The 15,945-nt window shown below is 37.5% G+C and overlaps 1 protein-coding gene across 1 annotated transcript in view; it reads left to right on the plus strand.

The window, feature by feature from the left end:
* Positions 1 to 15,945, plus strand: part of DDX60 (DEAD (Asp-Glu-Ala-Asp) box polypeptide 60) — a 104,351-nt gene that overhangs the window by 53,628 nt on the left and 34,778 nt on the right. The window contains exons 23-28 of the mRNA XM_011959645.1: positions 3,493 to 3,597; positions 4,135 to 4,263; positions 5,276 to 5,400; positions 10,504 to 10,662; positions 13,821 to 13,968; positions 15,436 to 15,588. Of these exons, the coding sequence (XP_011815035.1) occupies positions 3,493 to 3,597; positions 4,135 to 4,263; positions 5,276 to 5,400; positions 10,504 to 10,662; positions 13,821 to 13,968; positions 15,436 to 15,588 (819 nt within the window). The remainder of the gene's footprint in view (positions 1 to 3,492; positions 3,598 to 4,134; positions 4,264 to 5,275; positions 5,401 to 10,503; positions 10,663 to 13,820; positions 13,969 to 15,435; positions 15,589 to 15,945) is intronic.

Here is a 15,945-nt window from a genome sequence, read left to right on the forward strand (position 1 = left end):
GGGGTTTCACCGTGTTAGCCAGGATGGTCTCGATCTCCTGACCTCGTGATCTGCCCATCTTGGCCTCCCAAAGTGCTGGGATTACAGAGTGTTCTTTCATTAAGTAAATGGTGGGGTCATGATGCAATCTCCAACAAGTTGGCTTCTAAAAGCAAGCTGGCTGATAGTAATTTTCTAATAGAATTTTGTTTTGAAAACTTATCTCTTGTGTGACAATGGCCCAATCCAAATTCTAAATAAACCTAAATTATGGACAATATTCTTGTGACTTAACTCATACCCCAAACCTAGAATATGGATGATAACCCACATGTAAGAATAAAAGTCACCTTATTCTATGTTTTTTTCTTTTTCCCTTCCCTTCTCTTCCTTTCCCTTCCCTTCCCTTCCCTCCCTTCCTCCCTCCCTCCCTTCCTCCCTCCCTCCCTCCTTCCCTCCTTCCCTCCCTTCTTTCCTTTATGATATCCAGGAGTTATCTGACATTTTCATCATTACCTCGCATGTTAAAAACAGTATAGTATTTAAAAATTATTCTGTGTAGGATGGTTCAAGGCAGGTTATCTTTAAGCAGCAATGCATGTAGTGGTTTGGAGTACTTGCTGAAATTGTCATTTTGGTCCAAGTGCCTTTCCTCTATTTTCAATAGCTATTAATGGAGTAACTGGAAAGCAATAGAACTGCTACAGTGTGCTGTGACCCCAGATGACTTCTGCAAAGGTCAAGCTGTTGTATGAGTCTTCTTAAGATGTCTAGACTTTTGTGGCAGGAATGCAGGATAAACATAAAGACTTAGGTATTAGTAAGTCTATTTTGACAGCTGTGTATATAGCATGTATTTATATAGGACATATCCTAAAGTAGCAGTGATAAAAACCAAGGAGGTCTTTCAACTGAGTAAATAATTCCTGGTTTTGTGTAGTCCATTTCAGATTAATATGAAAAAAATGGAGTAGCAAGAAAAAACATAATAAACTGTGGCAACATAAGAAGGGCTATCCACCTGGGTCTTTTCCTCTATAGTTGTAGTATAAAAATGATTTCAGGAGTGGGGCAGGATGAGTGAGCTGGTCTGAATCCAACCATGGTGAGGGATCGCCTTCAATCCATACATGGCTTGTTTCTGGCTAAGGACAGTGTATTTGGCCTTTGGCCCAATTTTCATGCCACACAGGAACAGCTGCTGACTCCTGGAGAGCTATCAGCCCCAGGAAGTCCTTGAAAGAACTGCTATCTATCTCTTTCTGCTCAGCATAGATCAATGCCTACGCTCACCTATGACATTAGGGACAATGTGGTTTACAAAAATAGCGCCATGGTATAATACTATTGTGTTTATAAATAAAGAATGGTACAAATCTATGACCTTTTATTTCTCTTCATTTTCTGCCTAGATTCACTCAACTTTTGCAGGATCATTAGTCACTATGTAGTGGAGAACAACTGAATTGAATCCCCAGTATTTAGGCATAGGACTGTTAAACTGATTTAAAAAATTAAGAACTATAAGGGATAATTAATCAATCATATTGATGGCTGTGTCATTAATCATATGCCAGGCATTTTACTAGGCCTGTTACATATGTTATCTAATATAATTCTCATAAAAAAATCTATGTCACAGGCAGAATTATCCTTCATTTTAGAAATGAGGAAACTCAGACGTCTCTAAAAGGCTAAGAGACTTAAGAACTCATAAGCATTCTAGCAACCAAAAACAGAAGATTTATATTTTAACATTATAATAAATCTTAGATTTATTATAACATTAAATAAATATTGTAATAAACCTTAGATTTATTATATGTTTTTATTTTAGTTAGGTAGAGTAAGTAACCACTTTCAAATAATACCTAACAAGAGAGCAAGATGCCAACATTACAAAATAATAGGTGTTTTGTTCTATTTAGTATGTTGACATAATATAGTCCTTAGCATTTAGCTATCTTTCAGTGCTCCAACTGAGATGTTAAATGATGATTCCGGGAATTGTTTTATGTTCTATAGTTTTAAAGGTTTGAAGAACATATGTTGATTTTGTTTGCTCTCACTGCAGTCTTTAGGGTGGAAGCAAAAATATTGTATTTTCATTCCTATATTACAGATGAGGAACCAGCATTTATAGGTGCAATTAGAACCAGATCTTCTGAATCAAACTCTCCTGTACTTTCCATTCTACCAAACTTCATCTCCAGTTTCAACTGTGTTGTGTTTGGAGTGGCTTTTTTAGCCCTGAAATTTGAAACCTGAATTTTAAAACCTATTAATAGCTACTTACAAAAACAAGTGCCCTATTGTCAAATTATTTTGGATAAATTTGCATGCTATATTTACTTCTTTGAGATTTAACATTTCCATTGAGAAACCCCAAAGAATCCTATTTGATACAATACATATCATTTCTCCCTCCTTTTTCTTTTTTGAAGAATACTGTCTTAGCCCATTCAATAGGCTTCTATGACAAAAATATCACAAATTGAGAGGCTTTAGAAACAGAGATTTATTTTTCAGAATTCTGGAGGCTGGGAAGTCCAAGGTCTAGGCACTGGGAGATTTGGTGTCTTGTGAGGGCCTGCTTTCTGGTTCATAGATAGCTGTCTTCTTGCTGTGCCCTCACATGGCAGAAGGGACAGGGGAGATCTCTGTGGTCTCTTTTGTAACAGCATTAATCCCATTCATGAGGGTTCTTCTTTCATGACCTAATCATTTTCCAAAGGATTTGCCTCCAGATACCATCACATTGGGGATTTGGTTTCAATGTGTAAGTTTTGGGGGAAGACAAACATTTAGTCTATACTACATTCCTATTAACATCTCAGAGAGTATGTTTTTACATGCAAATGATTTGTAGCACTAGTGATTGAAACCAGTAGAAAGTACTACAGTGAAACTTTTTGAGAACAAGAATTTTTTATTTCCACTTAAAAACATTTGTGGAAAAAATGAATGGCGTACATTATTAAGAAGACTTAGAGCAGACCTGTCAGTGACCTTTGGGAGAAGTTTCTTGGAGTCTCGAAGGTGGTTTGAAAGCCTTTATCTTGAAGTTGACCCAGTTCTTATCTTGAAACGTAAGCAAATAAGATTTTCCCGTTTTAGCCTGGCTTGGTACACTTAAAGAATCACATTCTTAATTACATCAATTTTGGTGTTAGCTGTAAGGTAGAGGTTATATATTGTCTAAACTGAGTCCACAAACCTTTCAGCTTCCCATTGCTTTGATTTCAATTATGAAGTCATTTCATAGAAAATTAGCACAATGAAAAGATCTTGGAAGTAATATTAAACATTTTTGGTGGGCTTTTGGCTTTTTTTCCTCTTTAGTGATTCAGTGACTTGTGTAGGTAGTATTTTGTTAGCATTTAGGACCTATCAGCATTTGAACATTTTAGTTTTTTGCGTTTCAGTGTCTTTGGGTTATGATAGTGACTGAGAGGCAAAGGATAAGACATAAAATAAAATAAAGAGTAAGAATTTTAATCTTATTTTAAACAGATTGAAAGGTATGGATTCCCTCCTGATCTTACCCTTTCACCTCGAGAAAGTATCCAGCTATATGACGCCATGTTTCAAATTTGGAAAAGTTGGCCCCGCGCCCAGGTAAATAATAATGATTTAATTAATCCTATTATAGAGGATGATAACATTGACAAACTCTCACCCTTTCTAATCACTTGCATCTAATCTTTTAAAATTATTAGTTGACTCTTCCTAAAATAAAAGTGCTTCTTCTCATATTTCTAACCTTATCTGTTTGTTTTTTAATGGGTTTTAATTTGTATTTTATTTTAATTCCTGAGAATATTTCTTTTTTTTCATCTTTTCAAATTCTCAAACACTATTATATTTCAATCTTTTTACATCTTAGATTCATATTTCTTTTTATTACACTTGCTTCCCTTCTAAGTCCCAATTGCCATTTGTTTTCATCTTCAACTTTGTTTTGCTTTGTATCCTCTCTTCTGAAGAGCTCATCCATCCTAGTAATGTTATGCATTAGAAGCCATGTGGAGATAAAAAGTTTAACCATCTCTATGCTCAAGAAACTTGTAAGGCTGTTAAAGAGGTATATAATTGAGAAATACTTTTGGATTTTCTTGCATGATTGTACCCAATTTTGTAATATTTGTTTTCAAGGAACTGTGCCCAGAAAACTTCATTCATTTTAACAATAAATTAGTCATTAAAAAGATGGATGCTAGAAAATATGAAGAGAGTCTAAAGTCAGAATTAACAAGTTGGATTAAAAATGGCAACATAGAGGAGGTAATTTTCATACACTTTTTGGCCAAACTATATTTACATTGTTTTCTTGAGTTATATATCATTCAGTTAATACCATTTTCTGATTTTTTTAATCCTCAATTTTTATTTTAAAATTTTAAGTTGAACATGAAGTCTAGTGATTCTGAGATAGAATAAAAAGAGCAAGTAAACTGGTCTTTGTCTTATCCTCAGTGTCTTCTGAACCATGTGCCAGAGGATACTGGTTTCTTCTAAATGGCATAGCAGATAAGAACAGAAGGTTCTGTATCCAAAGAGATGATATTATTGATACTTTAACAGTAGAGAGACTGAACTCACAGTAATAGTTTCTGAGAAGAATGTTTTACTCCTCTTTCTTTTTTGACTTGGAGTTTACTGTTCTTTTCTTATTATTATTTCAAGTTGTAGGAACTATTTGGGTATTGAAACTTTTCCTGGAATTATATAAGTTACAGATATTTGTTTTAATAACTTGATGGTATTCATATTTTGAAATTTGATTTATTGGCGCAGATTGAGGAATGACATATATTAGACTTTTCTCTTTGGATTTTTTTTTCCTGTAATACCTTAATCTACTCCCATTCAAAAACATAATATAATCGAGTTACATTTTCTTCTAGCTATTTTGTCATTTACAAACCTTGAAAATATATTTGGATGTGATTTTTTGACATAATGTAGAAACTGATTCACACTTGCCCTCCTGTCATAGTGAAACCAGCATCATTTGCTGAAAACTCCTTCTATTGCTGATTTGTATCGCCTTAAAAATTGCAGGTTAAATTGCATATGTGTGTGTGTGTATATATCACTGCCAATTTTTTGTTCTCTGGCGTATTGATTTGTATGTTTCTTTGATGGTTCTTTGCCTAATTTCATAATGTACTTTCATAGGACTATTTTAAAAAACCCAGAAACATACATTAGACAACTAAGAAAATACTTTAGCAAAAAGCAGTAATTTCTTTCTCATGCAGAACTTAAAATTGTTTTGTATTCACTGCTACAGGCCAGAATGGTACTTCAGAATCTTAGTCCTGAAGCAGATTTGAGTCCAGAAAACATGATCACAATGTTTCCGCTTCTAGTTGAAAAACTAAGGAAAATGGAGAAGTTACCTGCACTATTTTTTTTGTAAGTTATTTAATTTAATTTGGTTTTGCTTGTAATTGTATTAGTCTCATTCCTTTAAGGCAGGGGTCCCCAACTTCCGGGCCACAGACCATCACCGGCCCAGCCCATGGTCTCTTAGGAGCTGGGCCACAGAGCAGGAGGTGAGTAGTGGGCCAGCGAGCATTGCTGCCTGAGCTTCACTTCCGGTCAGATCAACCCTATTGTGAATGCACATCTGAGGGATCTAGGTTGCACGGTCCTTATGAGAATCTAACGAATGTCTGGTGATCTGAGGTGGAGCAATTTCATCCCTAAACCATCCCGCCACCCAGTCCTTGTGTACCACTTTCCCACCACGACCCACTGCCAGGTGGTTTTCCAAGGAACCAGTCCCTGGTGCCAAAAAGGTTGGGGACCGCTGCTTTAAGGTGAGGGGAGTTATACAAACTTTCCTATCATAGTGCAGTGTTCATTACTGTTTCTGGGGCCCATTGGTTATTTGAATGCATATGTTTTGTTTAAAAATAAAACTTTCTAGTTCAATTCTTATATTTGTGTTTGTGCTATTATAAATTACCATCTTTATGTAGTTTGCTACTCTATTTTTGTTTTCTTTCTACTGTAAACTACTATTTTTTATTTAGCCTTGTTAATTTTTAATGCATACCTAGGGTCTTTGCAAAACAAATTGAATGTATATGCACACAAGTATACCACATAAAACTAAAGTATCTTCACAATATACTACTTATTGACAGTGTATTTTATTATATTTAATTTATAGTAATGAGAACTGTGATCCAGATACGCTGATATCTTTCTAAATTTTATGTATTATAGTATAAAATAGCTTAAAATTGAACAAAATAGTGCAATTTCATTGGATATCAAAGTATAATTTATTAAATGGATAACATACTAGATCCTGGATTAACTTTGATAAAATAGTTTGGGACTAGAACACAATACTCTATTTACTTTGGATAATTTCGAACTACACTTAAGCCATGGAAGCTGAAGTAAATAAATCCAGTCTTGGTTAGGTGGAAAAGTTTAGTGAAACTTGCTCACATATAAACAGACATATAGGAATGAATCATTGATGATGTATTTCTGAAATTACGATGATGGGTGAATGTAAGATTGTGTTTGGAAATTTGGGGGATTACAATAATATTATTCCTTTTATCTTTGTTGTTGGGATAAGGAAAATACATTTCTGCACTGCCAAACATTTACAAAGCTCACCTGTCTCACTTTCAAGTGTGGCTGTAGGTTGTAATTAGAAACAAAAGTAATTCTGTACCTCTGGGATATTTCTGAAAGCCTCACTACAAAACAGAAACTTAAAAATAGCTGTTTATTATTCATATCTTCATACAAATATAGGGGAGGCAAAATTTTACTTCTACCACCTTAGGCTTTTTTACCTGGGCTTGAGAATTAAACTGATATAAGACAAATCAATAGAAAAGCATGCACATGTATGTAGTATGTTTTATATGGTGCAGAAGGCTTCATAAGGAGATGAAGACCCAAAGAGGCAGTTAGAGTTGGACACTTACATAGTGAATTGGACAAAGAGTGGTAAATTGTGAAAAATGTGACAAAGTAAAGGGGCGTGGGCTAGGGTAACTTGGGTACAGATGTGATTAGGAAGGTAAGAGTTAGTTTAACAAGGTTGTTAGTATAGATTTCCCTTGGCTTCAAGTTCCCATCTTTGAAGATAGGAGTGTTACTCTCCTTCTGGTATAAAAACGTTTTTTATGGGCATTTAATCTGCTACTTTTAAGAAAAAGAAAGAAGATCAGAGTGATCTTCTTGACCCTGCTGTTTTTTTCTAGTGCTTTCAACTCAAAATAGTAAATATGCCAGAGTAGTATATTTTGGGAGTAGCATGTTCCAAAATCCTTCACATACTTAAAATATTTTAAAACTAAAATATTTCACAAAACATCAAAAGTTTAATTCTACTTGAAGAATTGAAGCTTGGCATGTTTATATGACTCTTGAATTCTCTACAGAATAAACTGTGAACATCCTTGGTCTTACACAATTTGATTTAGTGCTAAGTAGCCCCAGATCATCAAGAGATCTGAGGATTTGTCTGGGCTCAAGTTTTACCTCTAGGAGCTTTTCGAATAGTAGTGTACCCTTAAGCCTTCTGCAGTCTGATCTCTTTAAAAAAATACGTGGAGCATATTCAGTGTTTGATGGCAATGGCAGTGTGTGCTTAAGGGCACACACTTCACGGCCAGGCCCAAACTTGGATCCCACTTCTGCCCCCATGAACTGTGTTACTTCTGGACAGCTACTTAATGACTTTAAGCCTTAATTTCCTTATTTGCAAAATGAGATGATCAAAATAATAATGCATAGGATTGGGGTGAGAATTAAATAAACCTAAGTTATGAAAGCACTTAGCACAGTGCTACAAAAATGTAATTGAATATGGTCTAATCTCTAGGCCACATTCATTCTTGTAAAAGTTGCAGATACCAGGATGATCCCTTTTTGTCAGATCCAAACAGACTCGAGCTGAGAGAGCATGAAGGCAGGGTGTTCATGCTTGTATGGCTGAGATAAGCTGTCTCAAGGACTTTCTAAAATAATCCCACAGGCAGTTCTTTCTTTAGGGCTACAGCAATTCAGATAAGATGCCCTTGAAAGAACACCACCCAGTAATGGCATCTCCACCGATAAATTGATGCCAGCTCTGGTTTTGCGTCTCCAAAACCAATGAACTGTGTTTCTAAGCAGCTTATGTAAACTTTGCCTTTTGCCAATACAAGCTTCCTTTTATCTTTGTCCCTTCAGACACATGTATGGCTTGCCATAGCTGTGTATCTTGGGTTATAATTCTCATTTCTAATTCTAAATATAGTCAACATATTTGGAGATATTTTTTCTTTGGTTTTGTTTTGATTGACATAATATGTAGGTTATCCGAGAGATTTAAGAGGCAACATTATTTCCAAGTGATCTTTGAACTTTATTTCCAAGAGTTTTTTTTTTTTTAATGAAGTACTATGATGAAAGTGACACTATTTTAAAAAGTAATATATTCCTAGGCCCCAGTAATTCCTAGGCCCATTAATGTAAAAAGAGAAGCAACATATGTCAGTTAAAAACAGGGTTTGAGAACAGAGGCCTGCAGGCCAGACTCTGCCACATATAAGCTGTGGGTTCTTGGGCAGGCCACTTAATCTTTTTGTGTCTCAATTTTTTCATCTGGAAATAAGGATATTAATAGAAATATTAATAGTGCCTTCTTCATATGATTGTTGTGAGTACTAAATGAGTTAATACACTGAAGTCACTGAGAATAATGCCCGACAACTGTATATAATTTTTTTTTTTTTTTTTTTGAGACGGAGTCTCGCTCTGTCACCCAGGCTGGAGTGCTGTGGCCAGATCTCAGGTCACTGCAAGCTCTGCCTCCCAGGTTCACGCCATTCTCCTGCCTCAGCCTCCCGGGTAGCTGGGACTACAGGCGCCGCCACCTCGCCCGGCTAGTTTTTTTTTTTTGTAGTTTTTAGTTGAGACGGGGTTTCACCGTGTTAGCCAGGATGGTCTCGATCTCCTGACCTCGTGATCCGCCCGTCTCGGCCTCCCAAAGTGCTGGGATTACAGGCTTGAGCCACCGCGCCCGGCCTAATTTTTTTTTTTTAAGGGGGATGGAGTTTCACTCTGTCGCCCAGGGCTGGAGTTCAGTGGCGCAATCTCAGCTCACTGCAACCTCCACCTCGCAGGTTCAACTAATTCTCCTGCCTCAGCCTCCTGAGGTGGGATTACAGGCATGTGCCACCACACCCGACTAATTTTTGTATTCTGTGTCACCGTGTGGTCCAGGCTGGTCTCGAACCCTTGACTTCAGGTGATCCGCCTGCCTCGGCCTCCCAAAGTGCTGAGATTACAGACGTGAGCCACCATGCCAGGCCAGCTGTGTATAACTTAAATGTTTACTGTTATTATTATTTTATTATCTACTATATGAAATTTCTTGCCATGTGGTGTAGACTGTCACTTTTAAAATTCTTACTTCACCACTGTGCCAGTTTATTTACTGTTTACTAGCTAAACACATTTCCTTTTGATGTTAGCTCTATAAAAACTTTAGAAAGGCCCTTTGCTTCACAGCATAGATTTAAAAAGCTTTATTATACAAACCAGACCTATGACTTGCTATAATAAGCTGTGGTTAGTATAGTGACAATAGCTATTGGCTACTTGCAGCCACAGCATTTTGCCACCAAGAAACAATGGGGAAATAGGACCTCCCTGGGGTTTTCAGTGCTCCTGTAAAAAGCCCTAGCTTCCTGACACAGGGAAATGCATGTGAAATAAACATAGGAAATGTTTGCCTTTACTTCCTCTAGAAACATTTTACTCTTCAGGTATCAGGAGAATTTGATCTGTAGCCATTTGTCTATAAATGTCTCTACCAGTTTGTGGCTAATTGCTCAGATCTGAGAAGGCCAACTGAGTACAACCTAGACCAGGTTGCTGGGTTAAACCCCAGGGTGCCAGGAAGTATGGATCACTATATTCCTAGGTGCTTACATTTAAAGAACTATAAAGCCCAGAGCTTGGAGACATTTCTGCATTGCAAAGTCCAGCAACACCTAGGATTTTTTCTTTTGGAAAGAATCATAGGTTCTCACCATCTACCAAAATAACAATTTTTTTTTTGATTAATCTTTTTTTTCTCATTTTTAGAGAAGGGTGGTGATGGGGATAGCTGTCTGTCTTCTGTATATAAATGGAGATAAATGGAGAAAAACCATTGTTCTCTGTTCCCTGCTTATGGAATATTTGACTGCTATTAGAGGAAAAATTTCCACGAGTTCTCATTGCATTGTCCCAGGGGTAATGTCTGTGTGGCGGAGTGGGTGAGGGGACTGGGGTCGGGGGAGAGAGAAGGGGAGGGCCGGCAACATTATTTACTGTAAGGTGGTTAATAAGGAGTCGGCTGATTCGGAACGCCTGATGTGCACATTCTGGATAACATTTATAAAGGTAGATATTAAAAACCCAACAGGGGATGATAGCAGTAGATGGAAATAAGATTTTGAATTGTATTTATGATGTTATTTTCAAGGCGCACATTCTTTTTATTTCCAGATTCAAGTTAGGAGCTGTAGAAAACGCAGCTAAAAGTGTGAGCACTTCCCTAAAGGAAAAGCAGGAGACAAAAAGGCCTCCCAAAGCTGATAAAGAAGCCCATGTCATGGCTAACAAACTTCGAAAAGTTAAAAAATCCATAGAGAAACAAAAGATCATGTAAGTAGCTAACTAAAAAATTGACAAGTAGAGGGTTAAAATACTCCCCAAATCCTAGTAGGAAATATAAATTGAATATGTTCTATAAATAAGTTCTAGCTGTTGCTTGGACTTATTTCTAAATTGAGTACATTTGGGTGAGAGAATGGAGTAAAGATGAGTGACCATGATTGTACATTCATTCCTTAATTGCATCGATCAGTCTCATTTAGGACTTGAGAGAGGTAGAACCACAGCCTGTCAGCCTAGGTAGATTTTATAACCAGATGTAATCATCTTACACAATAAGCACATCTTTGACACATATATGAACTCTGGCTGTCACTTAGTCCTCAGAAGGTTTAAATATAGACTACATACTTTGTCTTTGGTCATGACAAAGAAGTCTCACTAATATACCATCACAGTTTTATGAGTGATCATAAAAAGAACTTGAGAATGGATGGAAATACTGATTTGATGCTTGGAAAGACTTAGCTAATGTGACTTCTCTTCCTTGCTCTCAGTGTCTAATTCTGTCAACTCTAGGGTCAAAATGTTTGTCCCCTCTCTATGATCCTCTCCATCTTAAGTAACTTCCTGGCTTAGAAGCTCCTCATGTCTTGCCTGGATGATCACAGAGGTCTTTTTTCTTTTCGGACTTCAGAGCCTTGAGGTTCACCACTCTCCAATCTAGTCAACAAATGATCATGCACACATTTGAATTGATTAAATTATCCCATGCTCAGTGTTTTTCCTTCACCCTTGCTTAGCTGATGAAGTCTACACTTTTTGACCATTATGCCGAAATGTTTTGGTATTTGCCTTAACTCTATCAGTCTCACTTCCTACCACTCTCCTCTATCAATACTCAATATTTATGATTCTCCTCACATGACTTACTTTTCTACCTCTTCCTTTCCATGAACTGACCCATCTGCCTTGAGTGCCCTCCTTCCTGATTGCTCCCAAAGCTTGTACTCATAATTTTTGGTATCTCATCTCCGAATCTTTCCCTGATTCCTGCAGTTAGACTTTCTACCCTCTCTCCTATGTTCTTCTACATTTTCAATAGCTAGTAGATCAATTATTGTAATATATTGTTGTTTGTATGTATTTCTTTTTCCTAAATTTTAAGTTCCTTTACAACAGGAACCATGTATTTTTCTTTTTGTGTCTTCATTGCTTAGCACATTACCTGGCAGGTAATATTATTCCATAAATATATTTGAATGAATGAAAGAGATTTCTCTCCAAGTTGAAACAGCTTTTAGAGCATCTCTGATTTAGGTTTTCCAAATTCCAGAGCAAACTAGAATTTGCTGCTGAACCTTCTGCTTATATTTCCTCTACATATTTTTCTGTTTCCTTAGAAGTATGGGAGGTGAAAACCCAGGGATAGCATAGGAGGTGTAAGCCTTCTTAGCAACTGATCCTCAACAACCTTTCCTGAGGGCACCAGGAGCCACATTTCAGGTTGGATTAGTGACCAACAATTCAAGTTATAAAAATAAAGTGTGATTTAATGTGTTATTCATCACCGTACTGGGGGTGAGGGGGCCTTTAGATAGTCCCACTCTGGCCTCTTCCATCTGCATCCATTCCCATGAAGCAAGGGGCCAGTAGAGCTAAGGAGACGTCCCCACCCAGAGCTCATTCTCACCCTTGAATTCCAGGTTACTATGGAGCTATATTTGTCAAGGTAGGTGGATAAAATTTATTTTATTTAACAGTTTATTACCTTGACTAAAAACTTCAAGTGAGGCAATAATATGTGGAGCTTTGCCACATGCTCTGCAAATTTTAGGGCCAGGCCCTTCCATAGTCAGGGCATTCTCCCCTGAGTTAAGAGTAACATTAGTTAACACATAACAATGAAATACAAGTGAGCACGTCTTCTCATATTTAGAATTTTCTTCCATGCACAGTTAAGAGAAAAATTTTAAAAAATCAAATAAGTGGTAATTGATTTGAGTGCATGTTACATTGAGGGGTGATGGATGGACAACACAGTATGATGATATAATAGACTAAGCCAGGGTTTATGGAGGGGTCTCCTAGGTCAGATTCCCTAGTAGCATACGCTGAGATGAGGATGTCTGTGGAAGGGATTTATTGAAGGTGTGTGCTCATGAGGGACCTATAAGAAAATAAATGAAGCAAGAAAGGGAAGGTGAAGAAAAGCAAAAATGTGGCTTCTGCTAGAAGATAGCCTGATTCTAACCCTACTGGGAAGGCTGGGGCACCAGAGAATTGCCCCACCTTGAGTCATGGGGGCTGATTTTTATACTTCATATCAGTCAGACTTTGGGTGTGGGCTATTTCCCATCCCCAGGAGAGGTTGTCACCACCCAGGCATCTCCAAGAGACCCCTGTCAGTTTAGGGCAATTCTCCAGAGAATGGTGCAGCTGAGAGCCTTAGCAACCAAACTCAGAGCAGCTGTAGCATCCACTACAAGCAGGGAAGGAGAATGACTAGAATTGGCAATGTGGAGCAAGGAGAAAGCCTGCCTTACCTCCGAGCCTAGGGTCATGAAGGCCAAGGAAGAAAAAATGATCATCACTTTAGCAAAGAGAAACAGTTATCTCGGGAGAACTGGGTTAGGCAAGACTACAGCCGGAAGGAAAGGGAACATCCCAGAAAATGTCAATATGTGACAGAATTTTCTCACAGTGGATCAAAACATCGAGGCTAAAGAGGAAGGAAATTAGAGGAAGACTGAGTTATTAAAGATACACAGCAGGCCGGGCACAGTGGCTCACACCTGTAATCCCAGCACTTTTTGGGAGGCTGAGGACCACGAGGCCAGGAGTTCAAGACCAGCCTGGCCAACATGGTGAAACCCCGTCTATACTGAAGATACAAAAATTAGCCAGGTGCAGTGGTGGACACCTGTAATCCAAGCTACTCAGGAGGCTGAGGCAGGAGAATTGCTTGAACCCAAGAAGTGGAGGTTGCAGTGAGCCAAGATCACACCATTGCACTCCAGCCTGGGTGCCAGAGAAAGACTCCATCTTGAAAATAAAATAAAATAAGGAAAATAAAGATGCACAGCAGTGGAAGTCTGGGTGAGAAGACTGGTTTAGGAAGTCTTGGGCATCCTCTGGTGGCCAAATCAATTAATTACTTCATTCATTATTTACAATTTCATTAATTAAAATGTTATTTTTATGAACAGAGATGAAAAGAGCCAGAAAAAAAACAGAAATGTGGATCAAAGCCTAATACATGAGGCTGAACATGATAATCTGCTGAAGTGTCTAGAGAAGAACCTGGAAATCCCACAGGACTGCACATATGCTGATCAAAAAGCAGTGGACACCGAGGTCAGCACTTACAACGTGACCGTTCTCCAGACTATTTCATTTGTCAGCCATAGCTTCTTAGTTGTAGACAATGTTTAATAAGATATATGCATAATATAATACATAATTAATACAATCCCTACCCAAGGAGAAATCTCCTTTAGCTACATATCACTCTTGAAGGCTTTGCAGTGCATATCCAAAAAGGACATGATAGTCTAAGCCAGGGTTTATGGAGGAGTCTCCTAGGTCAAATTCCCTAGTAGCACATACTGAGATGAGGATACCTGTGGAGGAGACTTAGGATTTGTAGATTATTTCTTGCTTGTTAACAGTTCACCTCTGAAAATGTCTGCCATTTCATTATTTCTTTCTATTACATTATTTCCACAGTCTGAATTCTAGACTTCAATTTCACATGCTTCATTTGAAAATTTGGGTGCATGTGATCCAATACACTTTAAATAATATTCACAGAATTTCTCAAAATCAGGGGCTTTTTACATTATAGCTAAAACACCAAAGAGGCATTGGAATATCTAAAACTGGTATGCAGAAACCTTTTAAAATGCAAATTACTCATGCTTATGGTAAACAAATTTGAAGGTACAAATGAGTAATAATAAAAGCAATGTTATCACTCATAAGTACTCACTGCCCTTCCAGACCAACCTTTTATCTCATTTTCCTGTGACTATACACATACAAACTTACATACATTTTGTGTATGTGTGTATAGGTATACGTATACATGTATACATACATATGTATGTATATACATATACGTATACACACACACATATTCATTCTATTGTGCACCTTCTTTTGTAAGCTTCATGGTGTCTTATTTTTTATAACCATGTATTTAGATCATCATTTTAATGAATCCTTGATATTCTGTTGTATGAGTGAATACATAATTGAAGTAACCACTAACCAATCTGTTGCTTTTGGAAGCTTTTTTTTTGTCCCTCTTCTTTTGTAAGCAGTGTTTATCTTTGTCCATCTATCTCTGGACACAACTGTATTTCTTCTTTAAGACCTGGATATTTTTAAGACTATTCGTGCTCAGTTTCAATGGGAAGTAGGCATTCCCGGACCACGTAGGGTAAGGAACCTACTCTGCCTTCTTGGAGAAGTCTCTCTGTTGGGGAAAACTCCTAAGGCTCCAATAGCCAACTGATATCCCTCAGGCAAGAGCAGTCATGCACTCACCGCTGCTGGGTATTTTATCTGCTACTTTGTCAAAATTTTCTGCCCCAGAAGTGGAGTAAGACAGTTGAAGATAGTCTGTCCAAAGAAGTGGGAAGATTTTTCTTGTAGTTACTCTTGCTGCCATAAAAGGTTCTTTGTATTCATGTAGACTCAATTTCAAACAGTTGCCTCATTTAGCCAAATTATTACATAGTATGCATGTTGTTTTCCTTTAGACATTTTTAATTATAATTAAAATTAAATCATAATCCCTAAATGTCTTGCTTCTTTTAGACTTTGCAGAAGGTATTTGGTCGAGTAAAATTTGAAAGAAAAGGTGAAGAATTGAAAGCCTTGGCAGAAAGGGGTATTGGATATCATCACAGTGCTATGAGTTTCAAAGAAAAACAATTAGTTGAAATCCTCTTTAGGAAAGGATTTCTTAGGGTAGGTAAATGTTCTTTATTCTAAAAATTGAAATTGTGACTGTTTCAAGCTGAATGTTCAGGAAAAGTAAAGAATACAACTACCATTTTTCTTTTTTTCTCATGTAATTGTCTTTTAAAAAGTAAGTTGGCCGGGCACAATGGGTCATACCTATAATCCTAGCACTTTGGGAGGCCAAGGCAGGTGGATCACCTGAGGTCAGAAGTTTGAGACCAGCCTGGCCAACATGGTGAAACCTGCCTCTACTAAAAATACAAAAATTAGCCGGGTGTGGTGGCAGGTGCCTATAATCCCAGCTACTCAGGAGGTTGAGGAAGGAGAATTGTTTGAACCCGGGAGGCAGAGGTTGCAGTGAGC

Source organism: Colobus angolensis, unplaced genomic scaffold (genome assembly GCF_000951035.1).
Source record: "Colobus angolensis palliatus isolate OR3802 unplaced genomic scaffold, Cang.pa_1.0 Scaffold5, whole genome shotgun sequence".
NCBI lineage: Eukaryota > Metazoa > Chordata > Mammalia > Primates > Cercopithecidae > Colobus > Colobus angolensis.